Source organism: Trachemys scripta, chromosome 2, assembly GCF_013100865.1.
Source record: "Trachemys scripta elegans isolate TJP31775 chromosome 2, CAS_Tse_1.0, whole genome shotgun sequence".
In the NCBI taxonomy this organism is placed as follows: domain Eukaryota; kingdom Metazoa; phylum Chordata; order Testudines; family Emydidae; genus Trachemys; species Trachemys scripta.
The window spans coordinates 15,432,406-15,455,527 of NC_048299.1; the positions used below are offsets into that span (position 1 = coordinate 15,432,406).

The 23,122-nt window shown below is 41.7% G+C and overlaps 1 protein-coding gene across 5 annotated transcripts in view; it reads left to right on the forward strand.

Annotated features, from left to right (window-relative positions):
* The window catches only part of GALNT11 (polypeptide N-acetylgalactosaminyltransferase 11), a 79,031-nt gene that overhangs the window by 49,633 nt on the left and 6,276 nt on the right, over positions 1-23,122 (forward strand). For 4 of the 5 annotated variants that reach the window (XM_034759970.1, XM_034759972.1, XM_034759973.1 and 1 more), the window contains exons 7-10: positions 1,920-2,037; positions 4,681-4,833; positions 7,917-8,135; positions 11,425-11,529. In XM_034759970.1, the coding sequence (XP_034615861.1) occupies positions 1,920-2,037; positions 4,681-4,833; positions 7,917-8,135; positions 11,425-11,529 (595 nt within the window). Of the gene's footprint in view, positions 1-514; positions 804-1,919; positions 2,038-4,680; positions 4,834-7,916; positions 8,136-11,424; positions 11,530-23,122 lie in introns of those variants that run through there. The other variant, XM_034759974.1, reaches the window with a different exon arrangement.

Here is a 23,122-nt window from a genome sequence, read left to right on the forward strand (position 1 = left end):
AATTCGAACTAAGGTACTTCGAACTTCAGCTACGTTATTCACGTAGCTGAAGTTGCGTACCTTAGTTCGAATTAGGGGGGTAGTGTAGACCAAGCCTCATGGTATTTCTTAATAAACTGTCTCAGCAATAATCTATTTGGGAAGAGATCACTGCAGGTATTTCTGAAGTTAGAAGAAGACACATGGGAGAAAACTGGAGGAGATCCATCAAAGAGAATTTTAAATTAGGAACCTTGATTAGAGATAATCCACCATGTGCCTGAAGATGCAGTCCTCTGTGTAGGCAAAGCTGCCACTGTCTTCCAAGGATTCTGGAATTGAGCCCAGAGACAACATTGGTACTTAAATGGAGTCCCATTGTCTACGATGACTCAGTTTCCTGAGTTTGAGAATGACTTTCCTATTTAGAGAAGCTCTCGCATTGCTTAAACAATATCCTAAAAGTTTGTTTTTAAAAATCTCCGAATATCACTTTCCACCTAATGGAAAGCTTTTTGTTTTGTCATCTGTTTAGAAAATCTTCATAATCCAAATGTGCTGGATTCTTCTCTACCCAGATGTTAGAGGGACAAATCCTACAGCAGAAGACCATGTCAGAACAAACAAGGGAATCCAGACTTAGGGCTGCTTACCCTGGACACTTTTTTATTGCATTTTTACTGACTAGGATTGTGGAATGCCTGTGTCTAGCCACTGTCATATGGCATGATTGCATGGACTGCTCTTCCCTCCCCGCGCCTTACGCTTTGCCAGGGCAACAGCAGACAGGGACTTCCTGCTTATAAAAAGAGGTATTGGTCATACAGGAGCAGTTTAGGATGTAGGTTGTAGAATAGTAACTAATGTACAGATGTTTACAAAATATATTGGCATAGTAAAAATGCTACATAAGAGGCATTACATAGAAGGGACAAAAAACTGGAAAACCACCAGAGAGAACAAATACTCAACAGTAGAAGAGTTATAACAATCGGGGGATAACCTGATGATTTTATTAATGATGAAACATCAGTACTCCTGATTTTAAATTCAGCTTGTGAGACAAGATAAATAATTTAATTACACCCCATTAGGTTTATTGGATTGTGTACTTTAAGCTTGATCCTCGTTTCACATAGAAAGGGAATTATTACTTCTTTCAGGTGATACCAGTAACTACAGTGTACACTGGAATGTATTATTTTTTCCCCAGTCAGGTCAGGACCAGCCTATATAAGCCCTTTGTTCATGAGGGGGAAATATACAATCATTTTGATTTGTACACACATCACTGTACATTTGTACGTATAATGAACATGTACATCCATACATTTTAGATCAAGAGCAACATAATCAATTAACCAGAAAATGTAGATACTGTGTCAGAGCTAAAGAGACAAAAATATAATCTGACTGGATTCTAGACAGGGTTGCAGTGCACTTACGCTGGTGATCTCATTGCAAAAGAGTAATTTGGCTTCTATGCAGCCAGCTATTTGTGTTTGAAGGAAGACTGAGGGCTTGTCTTTGTAGCCCTGCATTTTGGACAACGGGCATGTGGATGGCAGTGTGCACTAGATACTGTGCTGTAACTCCCCCGTGTGGGTGCTGTGGGCACAAACTAAAAGGTACCTCGCTCGCATTAACTTAGTGCTATTTAAAGGTACACAGCAAATAAATGTATGTTGTACAGTTATATGTGATGGAACAGTGAGGGATCACAGATCATATTTATACATTTTCCTTTAAAAATAAATAAATTATAGGATCTTTTGAGACCTGATCTGATTACTTCAATCCTGCAGTCGTAGTCAATGGGGTCCAACCGTCTGGATCCAGTAATAGGACTGGGGACTTGATGATTAAGCTAGAGTAACTTTTTTTTATTAAAATGAGTGTGTAGACCATGGGCGCTCATTTTAATCTTTTTCCTCTTCTAGGTCACCTACTATGGCAGGAGGCTTGTTTGCTATGGATAGAGAATACTTCAATGAACTTGGACAGTATGATAGTGGTATGGACATCTGGGGAGGAGAAAATCTAGAAATATCATTTCGGGTAATAATTGGTTTGTATTACAGTAGGTGTTCCACTTGTTCCCTTACCTAAGCAGAGATTCATTAGCGCTGGAATTGCTATTTGCATATTGAAGCTATATAGGGCCTTCATTTTCCTTTCAAAGGATGCTTTCAACTTACAAAATAACACTCTGAAATTTCTGATCCACTACTGTTACAACTAATTTGATTGTAACTGGAAGTTTAAAGTGGGGGAAAATGTTCTCCCTTTTGACTTTTATTCTATAGGGTTTGACAGCACTTATCTTTAGTCACTTTCACAGTTTCCTCTTTTGTTTGTCTGGGTCTTTCACACAGCATATGGAGAGAGAGAGAGAGAGACTTAGAGAATATGGTTTATAAAATGACAAATTTGGCAGGAGGAGACACGGGCAGATATACTGCGTGAAACTACGTTTAATTCAGTTTGTGAAATTGTCTCAACTTCAAGCTGCCAGGTGCCCTTTTAATATAAACAGGTTTATTTACATAACATTTCTATAGGCTTAGGGGCTTTACAGACATGCTAGAATCGTTCTCAGAGGAGCTGAAACACAGTTTAGACAGGTACTGTACAAATTAGGGAACATGCAGAAGATTAGCCTCAGAGCTGTTGAAGAAAGATAGGCAGAAAGTTACTATTGGCAGGTTCCACTGTAGTTGGTTCATTAGGCTTGTTTTACATTTATCTCCTCTTTGTTCACAGGGTAGAGATTTTAAAAATAATTAAACTGCTTTGAACTTTTGTCAAACAAGTAGTAGGCACCTTTGGGTTTATAAGGAATGTTGATTCAGTCATTACTATGGACAAATATGAGGCAGGGACTCGTTAAGGAAACGAGCACTGGCAAATGTTTCTTAGCCCCTGCTGTACAAAATAAAAATACTTCAAACAAATCTGTTTGCAAATTGAGTCATGATAGGGACAAAGTACGTAGGTCACATTTACAGGATGTCGAGCTGAACACTGGAAATCAGTGACTTTGAAAACAAATTTGGGGTTATGGTGGAAAACCAGCTGAACTGGGGTTCGTATAGTGATGCTGTGGCTACAGGCCTAACTCAATCCTTGGATGTATAAGAAGGAGCATATTGAGTAGAAGGTGGGAGGTGGTTACCTCTATACAGCATTGATGAAATTATTACTGAAATACTGTGTCCAAGTGCAGCATGCCTACTTGAAAAATTGGAAAGGATTCAGAATAGAGTTGTTAGAAGAATTCAGGGCCTGGAAAATCTGCTTTCCAGTGAGAGACTTAGGAAGCTCAATTTATTTATCTTATCCAAGAGGAGGTGAAGAGGTGACTTGATGACTCTGTAAGTACCTACTTGGGAGAAGATTTCTGAGAGTCAAGGGCTCTTTAGTCTAGCAGACAAACACATAACAAAATCCAGTGGCTGGAAGCTGAAGTTAGGAAAAACTCAGAATGGAAGCAAGGTGCAAACTAAAGATTGAATATCTTTCTAAAACAGGTGTTCTATCTCAACCAGAAATTATGGGCTTAATGCAGGAATTATTGGTTGACATTCTCTGGCCTGTGTTATGTAGGTCAGACTAGATCATCAATATGGTCTTTTCTGGCCTTAAAATTCCTGAATTTTACTACCAGAAAGAAGGTAAAGTAGGGCAAACATTTTTAACTCCTGCACCCAAAAGGGATTACATGTCACACACATGTATATGTGTCTGCATACAGCACATATGGGAAACCTGTAAGTGGTTGTTTAAAACAGGACTTAACAGTGTTTGCTTAACAGAGGTTGTTCTACTAAGGTGGAGAAAAAATGTACTTATTATGTTTTTGGGGATACTCTGAAATGGACAGGAGATTGACTAATCAGGATGATGATCAGTTACACAGGTTACTGTGTGCACACATGTACTGTAGCAGGAACAGTAGGGATGCTGACGTTAAGGTTAAATAATTAACCTTATACTAGTAGTAATAAATAATAAATAAATAGTCCATTCTAATACCTGGTCTACACTTCAGTTATACCAGTATGACTGTCAGAGGTGTGATAACTTTTTTTTTTAAACCAATTTATAGTTATACTCGTACAAGTCCTAGTGTGGACACAGTGATACTGGTATAAAGGTGCCCCACATGTATGGGAATAGCTAAGCTGTTATAAAGCACTTTTATACTACTATCACTATGTCCACGCTATCGGGGTTGGACCTGTATACTTAAGCCTTGTCTGCAGTACTGGGTTAACCTGTATTGTCACCTATAACTTTCTAAACTTTCGCTTTTGTCCTGAAACATTCTGTGTTTGGTCTTTTGTCTGAAAACTAAATATTGAAAGCTTGAAAAACATTGTGGCTCTTTCTAATGGAAAGGAGAGTGGGAGAAAATATGTGCTGTTTTTAAAAAGTGCTTGCAACATTTTATTTTGAACAACCCTAAAAAGTGGCAGGGAGGTGATATAGGCAAATTGATATGAAAATTGCCTTTTTCAAAGAGTAAAGCCTTGCCTTTTTTCACCCATAGGAAATTGGTTTTGATTTGACGGAGAGATGAACCTTTAAAAACTGAATACTGAGCATACACAATTCTACCATAACTATCCCCTTAAAAAAATAAGTATTGAACCTTTTTTGTACTCTACACTGAAGTGTCTTCTGCTTTCTTGTGGACAGATCTGGATGTGTGGGGGTAGACTTCTGATCATCCCTTGCTCCAGGGTTGGACACATATTCCGTAAAAGGCGCCCCTATGGCTCACCGGGGGGGAAGGATACCATGGCACATAACTCTCTGCGCTTGGCACACGTATGGATGGATGAATATAAGGTAAGATAAAAATTACAGCGTTTGAAATGGGAGTGTTAATTGAATTGTTCCAGTTTATGATAACATACCTTCCTTTGTCTGATGAGATACCAGATGTGCACGATTCTCGTTCCTGTGATTCGGCTTCTTAGTGTGAGATACACACTCTAAGGTGCCACAAGTACTCCTGGTTTTTTTTTTTGAGAAATTCCTAAGTTCTATACATCTTTTTGGCTTCTGAGGTCAGCATTAGGGACTAGAGGCACCAGCCAATCCCACTTCTTGTCCAAAAAGGACTTCACCTACTGATTGTATGAGTACTCTACTTCAGTTCTGTGCCTTTTTTTCTTGTATCAGCTGTGGAGTTCTCCAGCTTTTTCTATTCTTGTTCTCTGAAAGCTGCCAGGGTCTTTTGTTACAGCAGATTTAGGGATGGAAGGCAGGTCTGAAGATATTTCCATGCTTATACATATCAGTAATGATATTGACTGAAGCTGTAGTGGGATGACTGATCTAGAAGAGAGATATAGAAAGATGGTCTGTTTTCCTCTGTTTTTTTCAGCAGAGAGTTCAACAGCAGCATTTAGTAAATAATCAAAAATACTATATGATAGAGAGGGAAAAGGGAAATAGTAAAAATTGCATTTTAATTTTTACATTCATGAGGAGTTGTAAATTATGTATTTATGCTATATGAGATACAAATATGCAATACAAAAAAAGCAAAATATCATAGTTACACTTTTAAGGATACGATGAGGTCTACACTGAATATCCCACTTCATTAATACTTTTATTGAAAAAAGGAACAGATACAATAATACACAAAATTATGTATTTGATACAGAAAAGACTAACCTAATTCTTTCTTATGACAGTGTACAATTGCCCCGGATTCCATTTCACTATATACATGTTATGCCTTGTGCTAGATTGTATTAGTCTTGCTCTTATAGCTTCTTTGTACCTGCTACAGAAATTTCAGTGATATTAACTTTGCACGCAACTTCATAATTAACAAGTTTCTCAGTAATGATGGATATATAGTCTTAATTAGTGTCGGACAGAAGACCAGAAGATTAAAAATAGCACTAGACTGTCATTAGCTCCAGCAAGTTCCAGACATTGTTTAAAGTGCAGGTTTATCCAGCGAAGTCTCAGGGTTCCATGGTTATTGTATCCTAAAGAATGCATATGAAATTAGCCAGTGTCTTTTCTGTTTTACCTGAAAACTCAGTCTAGGATGTGAGAATCAACATGGGAATTTTACTTTTCATACATCACCAGTAATAATGATTCTGTAATCTCATTAGCTCTCATTGCACCTCTGTTGGGGTTGCACAGGTGTAATTGAGGGCATAATTTAGCCTCTAGAATCTTTATTACTAGGGATGAGGCAGGATAAGGACAGAACCCATCTTAACTCCAGGAGCCCACATTAAAGACCTGGTCCTGTAAATGCATGTGGATGTGAATACCTCCAATCACATGAGTAGTCCTATTGAAGTAAGTGAGACTGACCACATGAATAACATCATTCGTATGCAAGAACAAGCCCTAAACTTGCATGTGTGGCAGTTAGACAATAAATCATTTTTTGACTTGTAAACCAAACAAAATTTGTTATGGAAATCATAGAGGCACAATAAACATTGACTCTAAAATGACATTATGGAATTTTGAAGGACTTGGAGGAGAGGAAGGTGATCAGGAACAGTTAACATGGATTCACCAAGGGCAAGTCATGCCTGACCAACCTGATTGCCTTCTGTGATGAGATAACTGGCTCTGTGGCTATGGGGAAAGTGGTGGATGTGATATACCTTGACTTTAGTAAAGCTTTTGATATGGTCTCCCACAGTATTCTTGCCAGCAAGTTAAAAAAGTATGGATTGGATGAATGGACTATAAGGTGGATAGAAAACTGGCTAGGTCGTTGGGGTCAATGGGTAGTGCTCAACGGCTTGATGTCTAGTTGGCAGTTGGTATCAAGAGAAGTGCCTTTTGTTCAACATCTTCATTAATGATCTGGATGATGGGATGGATTGCATCCTCAGCAAGTTTGAAGATGACACTAAGCTGGGGGGAGAGGTAGAGACGCTGGAGGGTAGTGATAGGGTCCAGAGTGACCTAGACAAATTGGAGGATTGGGCCAAAAGAAATCTGATGAGGTTCAGCAAGGACAAGTGCAGAGTCCTGCACTTAGGACGGAAGAATCCCATGCACTGCTACAGGCTGGGGGCCGACTGGCTAATCGGCAGTTCTACAGAAAAGGACCTGGGGATTACAGTGGACGGGAAGCTGGGTATGAGTCAACAGTGTGCCCTTGTTGTCAAGAAGGCTAACGGCATATTGGGCTGCATTAATAGGAACATTGCCAGCAGATTGAGGAAAGTGATTATTCCTCTTTATTCGGCACTGGTGAGACCACATCTGGAGTACTGTGTCCAGTTTTGGGGCCCCCCCATTACAGAAAGGATATGGACAAATTGGAGAGAGTCCAGCGGAGGGCAACAAAAATGATTAGGGGGCTGTGGCACATGACTTACGAGGAGAGGCTGCGGGACCTGGGGTTATTTAGTCTGCAGAAGAGAAGAGTGAGGGGGGATTTGAGAGCAGCCTTCAACTACCTGAAGGGGGGTTCAAGAGGATGTAGCTAGACTGTTCTCAGTGGTGGCAGATGACAGAACAAGAAGCAATGGTCTCAAGTTGCAGTGTGGGAGGTCTAGGTTGGATATTAGGAAAAACTATTTTGCTAGGAGGGTGGTGAAGCCCTGGAATGGGTTACGTAGGGAGGTGGTGGAATCTCCCTCCTTAGAGGGTTTTAAGGCTGGCTTGACAAAGCCGTGTCTGGGATGAGTTAGGTGGGGTTGGTCCTGCTTTGAGCAGGGGGTTGGACTAGATGACCTCCTGAAGTCTCTTCCAACCCTGGTGTTCTATGATTCTAATTCCAATTTTCAGAGAAGAACTAATACTTTAAGTCAGTGGTTAAATGGAACAGGTATGTAATTTAATGCATTGGATTAATCACTGTTTAAAATTGGTACTAGAAGTAATGTAAATAGTTCTGATCGGATATTTTCTCCTATTTCTTTTCTATGTAGGAACAGTATTTTGCTCTAAGACCTGAACTAAGGGCCAGGAATTATGGAAACATTACTGACCGTGTGGAGTTGAGGAAAAAAATGAACTGCAAGTCATTTAAATGGTATTTAGATAAAATCTACCCAGAGATGCAAATATCTGGGCCCAATGCCAAAGCTCAGCAACCAGTTTTTATTAACAGAGGGCAAAAACGACCAAAAATACTGCGGCGTGGAAGGGTAAGACACTGTTCAACTTCTTTAGAAAATCCTTCGATTTCCCCCTGCTCTTTTTAGGTAGTTTTGAAACTTATTGTGATGGTGCACATAGAAGTAAGTACAGTAAATTGTTTTCACAGGCGGTGAATTGGTGTATACTGTAATAAAAGTTAGTTTTGTCTTGAAAATGTCAAATTTTGTATATTTATCCAGAGGTAAATTGGAAAAGGCCCCTTTGTGTAAGCCAGGTTCTTTTCAGATGGTACAGTACTGAAGCAATGTCTTTCCCTTTTCAGCTTTAAAGTTTATGTAGGACGCTTTCATGACTGACCACTGGTTCTGAGAGTAGGTTTGGGTTGAGAAGAACCTACCCCGAAACTTTCACACTTTTTGTTTATCATAGATGTACAATGTAATTACCTTTCCTCAGTCAATACTTTTATTCAACAGTTTTTTGCAAAGATGAAAAGTCACATCTGACTGAAAATGCCTCTCTTGCCCATAAGGCGAGGCTAAGTAAGAAATCTTACTCTTAGATGTTCAGTGAAATAATTTGGTGTATTAGTGGAAACCTAGCAATAAACACCATCAAGAAGGATATGGTGATAGACTTTTAAAATGGTGCATATCCATCTCTTACTAAGTAGACCTTGGTTTATGGGTTTGTATGCAAGAATCACTGGAGTTGCACCTGCTTTCGCCAGTGCTGAATTTGGCCCAGTACAGTTTTTTTTTAAACTTTCCAAAAAATGACTCCAGATTCCATAGAACATCTGTCAATCTTTCTGTGTGCAAGAGAGCTGTAGGAGACTCAAATAATTCTTATTTTAGGTATGGACAGGTGGGAACCTCCCATTGATGATCATAAACCAATTTAATAAGTAATCTGGTTAATACGTAAACATGCCCCCCTCTGGACAACGTAGCGTAGTCTGCAATATTTAACAGTAAACTTTAAACAACGGATGCAACTCTTACAGCCTAGGGCCCCAATCCTGCAGGCTGCTGCATGCTGAACACAAGATAGGACATACTGGGTCAGACCAAAGGTCCATCTAGCTCAGTATCCTGTCTTCTGACAGTGACCTATGCCACGTGCTTCAGAGGGAATGAACAGAACAGGTGATCATCAAGTGAACACCTGTGTGCATGCAGAGTCCCTTTGAAATCACTAGGATTTCACTGAAGAAGGAGCTACAGCGAAGTCCAGCAGTGAAGTAGTTATAGAATATTTTCATATTCAGTTCAGTACCTGGTTGGGCTGCTGTAAGTTTTAAAATAAAATGTCTTGTTCTAAATACAGCAGATGCACCAACCTGACTTAGGCATTTTCCTTGTCGCTCTTTTTACCTTTGGAGGAGGATAATGGCTTTTTGGTTACTCCCAGATGAAGGCTTAGCTGAAGGAATACTGCTGGTTTTGGATGAGGTTATTCAAGGCTTTTGAACATCTCAAAATGAAGTGAGGGACCTTCTCTGTAGCCAAGGATCTCCTTCCCTTCAATTTAGAGGATAGCCTTCTATGTCCTTTGAATAAACAGGGCAGTGTACTGCCAAATCGAATTAAAGTCCTGCAGCTTGAGTCTTCGGGGTTTGATAAGTGTGCTCAATATTGTGTTAGTCAGCTTTGGCTCTAATTCATTATATAAACTGAGTCAAGAGGCCCAGGGAACAGAATGATCAGCCAATATTACCAGTGTGCCAGACTCCTAAGGGTTCAGAATAAATTACTCCAAATCCCACCTTTATAATATAAAAACTAATTTGGAAAGGAGCAGTGCTTATTAGCCAACTGGGGAAGTATCATAAAAACTGTCAAATGCTAGTGGTCCATGACTGATGACACACACACATCATTTTAAAACCACGTAAGTTACATAATTTAAGGAGCTACTGGTGAATGATTAACATTCAAAATTTGATCTTCCCTAAAGCCCTTGATTGAGAGGATTCTAAGGGACATTCTCTTTTTAAAATATGGAATCTATTTGATTTAGATGTGTAGTGCAAATCAGCAAAGGGGATAACAGTTATTTATGCTGCAGGGCATAGCATCTTAGGGCATCTGAAGAAGCAAATATTGCTGGGGGTGATGCTCAGAGAAAAATGGAATTTAGGTTGTTGTTGTGCTGCCCGATTATTTAGTGTCATGCTACAGAGTAGCTATTTCTTTCTGGATTTATGTATCTGTTAGCATTGTCTAGAGTGTTCATAGCAATGCCTTTTGGTTTTATAAATCTAAAGAATAATAAAATATTGATTTTTTTTTTTTTTCAGGAATAGCCTAGTAATAAAACAAAAGCCGAAGTAACTGCATGCATTTATCCAAGGCAAAATTGGCTCATTTTTCAGGATGGCTCACTATTCCAAGGCTGTGAAAGCTCGTCTACATTCAGCTCCAGAATGGAGATCAGCTTTTTTTCTGTTGTTGATCATACTGAAGCCAAATAACCAGAATAAAAGCCTTTGAGCATGCTGAGCTACTTCATGGGACCACTGACCAAATGACCATCAGCAGAATTCAGGGGTGGGCACTCTTGTCAAACCAGGAGAGCGGCTGAGCAGCTACTAAGAGCTTCATAATTCATCGCAGTAGTAGGCTTTCTTCAATATGCAGCCACATATTGAGGGTTTAATCCCAGTCTGGCCAAAAAAACCAAACTCCAGGTTATTCTACTTCAGGTTATAGTCAATGCATCAAAACTGGGCTGGGAGCTCATCTGAAAGACATGGGAAGTTTTACACTCTAAATTGAATCCCCACCAGAGGCCTAATTAAATTAATGTAGTTGAGACCAGGTAGATTTTCAATTCCTGAAGTTTTTGGAAATCAGGTGGCACAAAGTCACTTGCATTAAGTGAATCCAAAAGGGAAGGTGGTGGGGGCTGGAGACGAAAGCATTTTGATGTTGGTAATTGCTGTGAATCCTAGAAAGAAAACCCATTAAATGTCCGGAGTGAAAATATGTCTGTGACCTCTGCTGTTCAGAGAGAGGATGGAGTTGGTAGGGAATAATTGAGTTACGCAAACACAACAGGCAAAATTCTGTCATTTGTGCACACTACTTCCAAATCGCAGGTGGGGAACTCGTCAGATCTTGAAAATAAAATTAAAGTGTTTAAGTGTATTTATACTAAAATATTAATTTAAAAAGCAGAATGTCCTATATGTGAAACAAGGAGAAGGTGTTTTTTTGTGAGCATATGACGAGTTTTAGGAAATATGGATTATTAGAAGACTTGCCAAATGTTCCTTCTGCTACTTGCCTTTTAATGATGGTATAAATTAAGCGTCATCATTTCCTTTCACAGCTTTATCACCTTCAAACCAACAAATGTCTGGTTGCCCAGGGTCACCCAAGTCAGAAAGGAGGACTAGTCGTGGTTAGGGAGTGTGACTACAATGATCAAAACCAGGTAGGTGATTGATGTTGGCTTGCTGCCATTAATTCATGTAAGGATTTTCCAGACTTTCGAATTGCCAGCATGCTATGCTGTTGAGAAGGAGCCTAATGCAACACCTAATTTTGATTGAAAAGAAGCCAGCTGCAAAGTACCTTTATCTTCAATGTGCAAGTGCTGACCATGTAGATTGCAAATCCCATCATGCCACACTTGTGTATGTCTACACTTAAAACTCTATAGTGGCACAGCTTCTGTAGCCCTTCCATGTAGACACCTGAGAGGCGGTAAGCTAGATGGATGGAAGATATCTCCAGTGACCTAGTGCTGTCTACACAGGGGCTCAGGTTGGCTTAACGTCACTCAAGGGTGTGGATTTTTCACACTCCTGACCAACATAATTAAAGTGACCTGATTTTCTAGTGTAGACCAGTCCCTAGTCTTATGCGGAGCAGCCTGCTCTGGTCAACATGGAGCATCAGATGCCGAGAGCTGTTGTCTTTGTGGGTTGCCTCTTTGTGAACTACGTATGGCTCATGGGCTTCTCTCTGGTTACCCCTCGTAGAAAGGCTGACATTCCTTTGACTCTAAGGGGCTGGTCTTCACTATCCATGCTGCTGCAATTGATGTAGCAGGGATCAATTTAGCAGGTCTAGTGAAGACCCGCTAAATTGATGGAAGAGGGCTCTCTGGTTGACCCCTGTAGAAGAGTAAGGCAAGTCAACCAGAGAGCGCCTCCCGTCAATGAAGTGCAGTGAAGACACCGGGGTAAGTCGACCTAAACTACGTCGACTACATGGCTAGTATTGTAACTTAGGTCGACTTATCCCTGTAGTGAAGACAAGCCCTAAGAGATGCTACAGTCAGTCAGTTGTTAACTAGTTCTGGGGATTCATGATATGTACGTGCTGCTTCTTTGTCCACCGTCCCCCTTGCACTCTGCCTCTCTTCAGTTTGTTTTTAATTAAGACAAGTATTGCATTTTCTGGGTTTCTCGTTGTATGGCACCATTAGCACATTGTGCCTTGGGGGTCTGGTAACTCTAGTTCTCTGAAAATCAGGCTCCTTTAAGGGGTTTCAAGATGGTCACCCCAAAATTAAGGCACCTGCAATCACTAGTCAGATTGGAAAACTTGGGGCTGTTATTTATACGTTAGTTTAGGAAAGTACTGATGCCTTAAGACACTAAAGGGCCTGGTGGGTCCACTATGGAGGCAGTGCACGATGCCACCTACTGGAACCAGTGGCTTTAGAGCAGGGGTGGGCAAACTTTTTGGGCCAAGGGCCACATCTGGGTGGGGAAATTGCATGCAGGGCCATGACTGTAGGGTTGGGGCAGAGGGTTGGGGTGCGGGAGGGGGCTCAGGGCAGGGGGTTGGGGTGTAGGGTGCAGGAGGGGTGTGGCAGGGGGCTCAGGGAAGGGTGTTGGGGTGCAGGAGGGGGTGTGGAGTGCAGCAGGGGACTCAGGGCAAGGGGTTGGAGCACAGGAGGGATGCAGGGTGTACAAGGGGGCTCAGGGCAGGGGGTTGGGGTGCGGAGTGCAAGAGGGGTTCGGGGCGCTGCCTCTGGCCCGGCGTCTCTTACCTGGAGCGGCTCTGGGGTGGCAGTGGTGCACAGTGGGGCTAAGGCAGGCGGGCTGCCTGCCCTGGCCCTGTGATGCTCCTGGAAGCAACTGGCACCATGTCCCTCCAGCTCCTGGGGGAGGAGGGAGCTGAGAGCTCACCGTGCTTCCCTCACCTGTGGGTACCCTCCCCCGAAGCTCCCATGGGCCGCGGTTTCCCGTTCCCGGCCCTGGGAGCTGCGGGGGGCGGTGCCTGCAGGCGAGGGCAGCACACGGAGCCCTCTGGCCCTCCCTCCGCCCAGGGAATGCAGGGACGTGGTGCAGACCACTTCCGGGAGCGGCATGGGGCCCGCAGCGCCACAGGGGTGGCAATCCCACGGGCCATAGTTTGCCCACCCCTGCTTTAGAGCTTGGATCCCTGCTAGTCCTGTGAGACTTGTGGGGAGATGCCAGAGCTCTGAGGAGTGATCTCCTGCAGCTTGTATCTTCAGAGAACAAGTGTGACAGGTAAGTAATTTTTTTCTTTTTTTCTCAGTAACTCTTGTATTTCATCAAGTAGTTTTAACAAAGCAAGTGAGAGTTCCTTAGGGAGAAGCTATTACCATCAGTAGCAAAAATGTGCTTTTGTTTTATTATGCTTTTGGAGTCAAGATTTTCCTCTGCGATTTATTTTATAGCTTATAAAAAGCGAGCTGTCTTACTAATTGACTGTGCAAATGCAATGCTGAATCAGTTTGCACATAACTATACAGTTATTGTGATGCTAAACTGTGAAGCTGCATTTTTAAATGACATAATCTGTGAAGGGAAAGATTTGAAAAACACGTGACCTTGATGTGGATGTTGATCAGGAATAATAAATACAGTATCTGTACACTTTGGTCACTGTCTCCCTCCTTCTTCCTATGATCTTAACATTGAGCTGCTAGAATTCCACACAGGGGAGGAGGGGAGACCGTTGCCTCCCCCCATAATATAAGATCTATTTTTACCCCTTCACCTCAAATAATCTTATGGTATTCAGAAAGAAAGAGGCGGTGGTTAAAAAATTCATCACTAGTAATTGTAACTTTCCCATTTTACCCTTCTTAGGAGGTATAAAACTTTCTTCAGCTTTTGAACACCACTGTCTGGCTTCCTTTACAATGCACCTAATTTACCTGAAGCAAACTCAGCAGTCAGTTCTAATAGAAAACTGACCAACATCATGTCATCTCTTTCCGAGATGTTTTTGTTCTCTGCTAGCCAAACATACTGTAGAACAATATAATTTCCTCCCTTTAGGCCTGAAACATAGCTTTGTTCTAATAAATCCTGTAAAAAGAATAAACACATCTTTAAAACACTTCTTAAGCCTATTTTCTATCAGAGATCCTGGTGCATTTCAGATAAATTATACAAGATTGTTCAAGGGTGTGCAAGGAACATTTAATTTTAGTTTTTGTTAATTTGCAGTCTGCCTGAAATTTTTCAGATAACTTTTTCTACCATTAGCACTGTATACGCAGAAAAATCATTGTATTCGAGGGGTAGCCGTGTTAGTCTGGATTTGTAAAAAGCAACAGAGTCTCCTGTGGCACCTTTAAGACTAACAGATGTATTGGAGCATAAGCTTTCGTGGGCATCCGACAAAGTGGGTATTCACCCACGAAAGCTTATGCTCCAATACATCTGTTAGCCTTAAAGGTGCCACAGGAGAGACTGTTGCTTTTTACAGAAAAATCATTAGCTCTTGGAATACATGCCAAATACAAATATATTTATAGCAATACAATAGGCACTTTGTTCAGCAGGTTCAAAAAATTAAGAAGCAGCTTAGACTACTAACTGTGAAATGTGGTGGGGAAAATGAGGTTTTAAATTACAGTTGGCTCTTATGAGACTCTTGCTAATTGCAGCCATTTTGCTGGACGAATACCCCACTGGTGATCCCGATGGATAGTATCTGAACCAGTGAGCTAGTTTTCAGTATGCTAACTTTTAATTCAGTATTGCCAACCCTAAAAATCAACTTAAAAATTGTGAGTCAGCCATTAAAATCATGAATTTTTAAAAAGGATGGTTCTTTGTCTGAGTCCTTAGGGAGTATGTATTGTGGCAGAGCACCGGCTTTGCCTCGGGCGGTTCTGCACTTCTAGGCGGTTTGGTTTTGCCTCACAGGTTTGCTGTGACCCTCGATGTAGCCTCTCTCCCCTCCTAGAGGCAAGGGTTACAGCTTACTGAGCCGCCACCATCATCGGCTAGTCAACGGGTTCGGGGTAGGAACCCTCTTTAGTCCCTGTCTTCCTTCTCAGGGAGCATTTGTGTAGAGGGGTGTGTGTGGGGGGGGGTTGACGAGTATCCGGGCCTGCCCTCTTCTCTGGGTTCCAGCCCAGAGACCCTAATTGGCAGCTGCAACAGTAGTTTTCCTATACTACTGGAGCTATAGCCCTTTCCTGGGCTACTTCCCCAACGGCCCCTCCTAGGTACCTGACCACACTTGTTCTCCTGGCTCTTTTACTGTGCACCTTCTTTCTCCCCGTCTTCCCACAACACACCTTCTTACTCCCAGCGCCTACCAGCCGGGCCTCTCTGAAGGGGCTTCCTTTTAAACTAGTCCCAGCCGATTCTAGATGGGCTTCAGGTGATCTGATTAGCCTGTTTCCCTTGATGGCTTCTAATTAGTTCTTAATTGGTTCCAGGTATCTTATGGAGTCTGTGTGACTTAATTGCTTCTAGCACCTTTCTGACTGCCCTGGGGTAGCCCCTGCCCTGGTCACTCAGGAAACAGAAAACTATTCATCCAGTGTCCAGTGTGTTTTCCTTTTACCAGGCTACTGCACCCAACTGGGTACTCTCACAGTATTTTGTTTTCAAACTTTTTCTCTGCAACCATGAGGGCTAGTAATTTACTCCCTTTCCCTCCCTCCCCCCCAAAAAAGGGGATGAAATTATCACTTTATTCTCTGATTCTATGAACTGGGGCTTTAAGAAAAACACCAAATATCGTGAGGCTACTGATAAAGTCAACAGAGTTGGCAACACTGTTAACCATTAAGTTTTCTCTCTGATAATCAGCATCAAAGAATGGTAGAAAATAGTTTGAGCATTGATGTCCAGTAGTTTGAGCAATCCGAAATAGGAGAGGGAAGCTCCCCAATTTCACAGGGCTTGACATGACATGCTGATGTAGTGGTGCATCATCCTGTAGTGATGGGATTCAGTAAGGGAAAGAAAATAGCGCACCGGTAAGGAGTACGTGCTCTCAGGCAACCTGTAGCCAGTCAAGGAAGTGCATTTATGCAGAACTGTGCAATGGCATATCCCTGCTGCTCCCCATTCCTATAAATTCCATCACTTAGATTGGATTAGGATGGAGAATATCATGGATAGGAAAGGGGAAAAAATGAGGCTCTGGGGTTTAGTCTCAAATTTTGAAAAAGCAGCTGTAATTTCAGGCATTTGAGAAGACGTGGGCCTTTCAAAAGGGCAAATTTATATAAAACCTTACTGCTATTAAATGGCTTTTTCCCAGAGGGGAGAAAGAGCTGCTTGTGGGGTCTCCCTTTACCCCCAAGAGGGGAAATGTGGTGAAGGAACAGACCATGGTATAGGTGAGGCTGAGGGAGGACTCTGAGCTCTTCTTCTGCCATCAGGTGCTGGTGCCATTCTACTTATTGGGGGGAAGGTGGGGAGCTTTTGGGGCTCCCTATGCATGTATCTGCTGTTGTTACTTCAGATTAAAATGCTTTGTGAGTCCTCACTTAGCTAGCCACAGATGATGGGAAGCCTTGGGGTATCAGTGTTTCCTCCAGACAGACGAGGGACTCTGAGCTCCTCAGACTCTCCCTGTTATTGTTATGCTGTCGTACTACATTATCAGAAGTGGTGGCACTCTTCTGAGCCAACTGCATCGTATCTGAGAAGCCAAGTGAGTACGTTACCAAAGCTTTATCCAGGGACAGATTTGAAATAAAGAGAAATTGATAACTTAAAGGTAAAAAACCACCAAACAAAAATCCCCTAATTATGTAAGATCGCAGGTCTCTAATAGAATATATTTGCAGTTTTCAACTGTTGAATTAGTTTTCACAGGATAAAGTGTATTTAGATAGCTGATACTGACCCACAAATAAACTCCATCAGTCAGAAAGAATTAATGTACTCAGAAATCTCTGCCTCATTTAAAAATAAATACTTAACCCTGTGCTAGCAAGGCTTATTCTGTATTTCAAAGGAGAAAATGGGGAGAGAGAGAAAGCAGGTGTTTTGCATAGCGTCTAATGGTTAAAGTGGGGTGTGTGGGGGGGTACTAGGGAGGGGTAGTGCCTTTGTTGGAGGAACATGTCATGCTCCATAGGGAGTAGTTGTTCTTCGAGTGCTGTCCCTGTTGGTGCTCGACTCCAGGTGACGGTGCGTCCTGGAGCTGTTGTTCTGAGATCTTTGGTAGCAGCGCCTGGTCGGGACACATGTGCCTGGCTGCTGTGTCGTTAGGGTCTCCCTGAGTGCACGCGTCCTTCACCCCTCTCGGTTCCTTCTCAATCGTGCTCGGCTGAAGATGGGACTCGGGGCAGGGCTCATCTCTTCCCTGATTACTGTAGGAAATTAATAGAGAAAAATAGAAATATTTAGCTAGCCATTTTCCAGTTCTTCCTTTCCTTTAGCATAATTTGTTAGTTTCTTCCCCCGCCCCCCCCAAATCCTTTCAAGTTAGTCTCTTGTTGAGACTTCCCCGGCCGCTCATACTTTAAGAAATGTGGCTCCTGGGCAAGGATCTATGCCATGGTCTGAGGGGCACTCACTCTGCGTTAAATGCCTTGGTGCGAGACATGTCCCTGTGAAGTGTCTCCACTGCACCAACTTAAAAACTAGAGCTCGCCATGACAGAGACTTCCCGCAGCGGACAATGGACCCAGTGCCGTTCCACCATGGTGCCATTGGCACCGAGTCTGTCTGCCACCCCTGGAGCAGATTCAGACCCCCTGCAGGGCTCTCACAAACATCTCATGGCTCCTACAAAAGTGAAACTAAAATCACTCCGGACTGCCGCTCGCACTTCTCGCTCTGCAGCACACCAGCCTAGGGAACAGCAACAATTCCTGCATTAGCAGGATATCTCTGTGGCCCCTGAGCCTGACTCTCCACTCCTCGACATGGAGCACTCTCAACAATTTTGAAGTGCAGGTCGGGGGTCTGCGCGACCACCCCTTGATTCCGCCGCCTATTTGCCCATTTTGCTCCCACCTCCAGGCTTTCCACCATGTCTGGCAACGGATCACGCAGGACCGCTGGGTCCTGGAAATAGTTCAGTCAGGTTACTCCATCCCTTTCTTATCTTCCCTACCCACCCTTTCCCCTTTCGTGAGCATCTTCTCCACCTAGGTGCAGTCGACCATGTACTGACGCAACAGCCGGGAAAAGGGTTCTACTCCCACTACTTTCTAACCCAAAAGAAAGGCGCGGGGTAGAGACCTATATTAGACCTACTGAACAAGTTTGTACTTGTACAAAAATTCAAGATGGTCACATTGGGCACAATAATACCCACTCTGGAACAAGGGGACTAGTTCACAGCCCTCAACCTACAAGACGCCTATTTCTATATATCCATTCATCCAGCCTACAGACGCTTCCTGTGATTCACACTCGGACATGACCACTTTCAATACAGAGTACTTCCATTTGGTCTCTCCACAGTACCGTGGGTATTCTCCAAGACCCTAGCTGTAGTTGTAGCCATGAGGGAGTTTCCTAGGTGCTGTAGTAATGTAAATAATATCTCTAGAGAGCAGCAATTATAGATATTGTAAACAGCATCCTCTTCTCCACCACCAAGCTGGGATGGAGCTCCACTCTTAGAAACGGAAATGTTCCAGTGCTATCTCTCTAAAGTGAAGGGACAGTGCAATCATAGAAGTGAAGAGAAGACAAGGTAAAGGTGCCCTGTGCGCTTAAAGTTAGAATGGAGGGGTAGACCTAGCGTGGACAGCTTGCTTGAGCATGAATCCAAATAACAGTCATTAAAGAATGTGAACAGAAAATTCCCAAATCTCTGCCTTGTCAAGCTCCTACCAGAAACTAGCTGCCATAGAAGATTTGCTTCCTGTGCAGTGGTCCTCAGTGCGACCTTTTAATTAGTAGCCCTGTGAGGCTGTAACAGTGAGTGACAATCACAGCCAGTCTTCACAGACAGACTAATGTAATGATATTAAATGGGTAGACTTTAATGTTCAGAGTTACTGGTTATGTGCAAAACCTTAATACAATAAGAGCAACGTTAGGGGCTTTTCAGTTGCATCATTTGAACCCCAGTTGGCTGCCAGTCTGCAGATCATTATTGCTGTTCTAATCTGAAAATGAAGAACATACTGTGTTTCTAATTTTTTTCCCAACAGACTATTAATTGAAATTAATTTCAGCTGATTTGCCTAGGATCTTTCTAGAGAAGTAATGCCTTGCACAGTAGCTAGTGAGGGTGGATGAATCATTTTTAGCTTACTTTTTATCTCTCAGTACCCTGTCTTCTCATTTTTTGCTTAAATCTCTGCTGCTTCTCCTCCCAACTTTTATCCCTTTTCTCTGTTTGATTTCTTTTCATCGTTGTCACCCTGTTTAATAATAATACAGCCCCTGTTGCTACCTTTCCATTCTCTCCTCATCTTTAATCTTTCCTTCCTTTCATTCTTATGACAGGGTCTATGCTAGAAATGTTAGAGAGCAGGTTCTATAAAGTTAGGACATTTTTAATTTAATACCTATAGCTCACACTGGAAGTCTCTGCCATATTAAAATAGTCTATGATAATCAGCGAATTGCAGAGATGCTATCCAAGTGAGACAATATCCTGAGTCACATGACATTCAAGGAAGCTATTTTAGAGTTTGTCAGAAAAAATAAAGGCAGAATTCATTTAATTTGCTTGGCTTTAGTGCACTGAATTTGATGTTTTATACTGGGAGAGTGTGAAACTCATGCAGATTCACAGGAAACTTACATAGAAGGCAGTGGGTGATTGTGGTGTTATGAACTGTGTGAAATCAAACCAATGTGAGAAGAAATAACCCACCTAAGAGTTTAGAACACAAATGGGCCTGTTCATTTTTTATATGATTACTCATTCACACTGGTGTCAATTAAGAATAATAGAGTTAATGTAAGTGACAGGAGAATTAATGGAGTTACTTTTTATATATACCAGTGTTAACTGAGACCAAAATCAGGACCATGAACTTTACCACCTGTATGTTTTGCTATTCAAACTCTGAAAGGTTTAACCACTAGTAGAAAGTAGGGCTAAGTGATTAAAAAAATTGTTAAATTGCACAATTACAACAATTAATCTTGATTAATCACACTGTTAAACAGTAATAGAATACCATTTATTTAAATATTTTTGGATGTTTTCTACATTTTCAAATATATTGATTTCAATTACAAAACAATACAAAGTACAGTTCTTTATATTTTTGATTAAATATTTGCACTGTAAAAAACAAGTGTTTTTCAATTCACCTAATACAAGTACTGTAGTGCAATCTCTTTATTATGAAAGTTGAATTTACAAATATAGAATTATGTACAAAAAAATAACTGCATTCAAAAACAAAATGTAAGCCTAAAAGTCCACTCAGTCCTACTTCCTGTTCAGCCAGTCACTCAGGCAAACAAGTTTGTTTACATGTGCAGGAGATAATGCTGCCCTCTTCTTGTTTACAATGTCAAAGTGAGAACAGGCATTTGCATGGCATTGTTGTAGCTGGTGTCGTCGCAAGATATTTACATGCCATATATGCTAAAGATTCATATGTCCCTTCATGCTTCAACCACCAATCCAGAGGACGGGCATCCATGCTGATGACAAGTTCTGCTTCATAACGATCCAAAGCAGTGCGGATTGACGCATGTTCATTTTCATCATCTGAGTCAGATGCAACCAGCAGAGGGGTGATTTTTCTTTTTTGGTGGTTTGGGTTCTGTAGTTTCCACTTCAGAGTGTTGCTCCTTTAAGACTTCTGAAAGCATGCTCCACACCTCGTCCCTCTCAGATTTTGGAAGGCACTTCAAATTCTTAAACCTTTGTTCGAGTACTATAGCTATCTTTAGAAATCTCACATTGGTACCTTCTTTGCGTTTTGTTAGACCTGCAGTGAAAGTGTTCTTAAAACGAACAGTGTGCTGGGTCATCATTCAAGACTGCTATAACATGAAATATATGGCAGAATGTGGGTAAAACACAGCAGGAGACATACAATTCTCTCACAAGGCCTTCAGTCACTAATTTAATTAACGCATTATTTTTTTAACGAGCATCATCAGCATAGAAGCATGTCCTCTAGAATGGTGGCTGAAGCATGAAGGGATGTACGAGTGTTCAGCATATCTGGCACGTAAATATCTTGCAGTGCCAGCTACAACAGTGCCATGTGAACACCTATTCTCGCTTTCAGGTGACATTGTAAACAAGAAGAGGGCAGCATTATCTCCTGTAAATGTAAACAAACTTGTTTCTCTTGGGGCCTGGCTGAACAAGAAGTAGGACTGAGTGGACTTTTAGGCTCTAAAGTTTTACATTATTTTGTGTTTGAGTTCAGTTACGTAACAAAAAAAATATCTACATTTGTAAGTAGCACTTTCACAATAAAGAGATCACACTATAGTACTTGTAGGAGGTGAATTGAAAAACACTTTTGTTTACAAATATTTGCACTGTGTTGTAAATATAGTTAATGTGTAGAAACACATCCAAAAATATTAAATTTTCAATTGGTATTCTATTCTAGTTTAACTGTGTGATTAAAACTGATTAACTCAAAAATTAATTACAACCAATCGCATGAGTTAACTGTAATTAAGCAATAGTCCTACTAGAAACATTTGCATTGCTAGTATTTGTTCTTTGCTGATCTTGGTTTACTTTCCTTACCTTCTTTAAAAATTGTATCTGAGGGGTAGCTCCAAGTTTTTATCACTGGTGACCTTCTATCGCTTAGATGGGAATCTGGCTTTCCTAAATGGCTCTACTAAGGCCTGTTCCATTAACATCAAGTGTGGCAATTCTGGGCCCCTCAATATGAAGAGGTTAATGACAAAGCAAAACCTTATGTGGAGGTGCAAGCAATAAGTGGTTAATAGAACAGAACCCAGGCAAGATTATTCCTAAAAGCACCATCACAACCCATCCTCGTAAAATAAAAATGATAGTTTTGTAATAAAGAATTTTCTACTGCTGTGCTACTTCAGGCATTTTCACTGGCCATTGTCTTCGTTTCTCCTATATAAAACCACATTGAAAAAACACTTTATTCTCACCTTCATGACAATTCCCTACAGCTCCCTAGTTGCAGGAGTTGAATGTTCTGATATGGAGCCATTTAAAAACTGTGAAATAGTGGGGATATATGAGCAGAGACCATGGATCCAATGGTACAACAGCACCAGAAGGGTTGTTTAAGAAATCTTCATCTTTCATAGGATCAGTAGCATTAGGCTTCTCACTAACTTTTACCATTCAGAAAAAAGAAGTTTGTAGCTTTGCCTCCTAAGAGACTCTCCAGCAAAAGTTGTCCTTAGAGCCATTAAGGGAAGAGCTGAAGTACTCATATTGGAAGATTGTGGCCCAGATTGTCCTGAAGGCTCAGGCTGTGCCTCGGAGCTTACCTTGGTTCCTCACAAGGGGGAAAAAGGGAAGTACAGACACAGAGAGAGCATCAGTATTCCACAGCTGGTAGGGCATCTGATCCTAAAAGTGCCCAGCATGGTTGGGTGGCTGGATTGTTTTTGTGGGGACAGCACAGTAGAGCTAGTGTCTTCCTCAGGCCTTCATGGAGGCAGACCTTAGGGATCTCTGGTTTCAGTTTGGAATTTCTGGTCTTGGCAGAGTTCAAACAGCCAAAAAAGATGGAACGAAAACAGCCACCAGAAAATTTTCCTTCATTCAGCTTTTTAGTCTACAGGATCAGTTTCCTTGCACAAAGCGGGTCCCAGGTGCAATAGGACCAGTAACCAATACTTTGTACTGAAATATTGCTTGATGGCCCATCTGATTTTTATAGGCCCTCTGGATTTTTG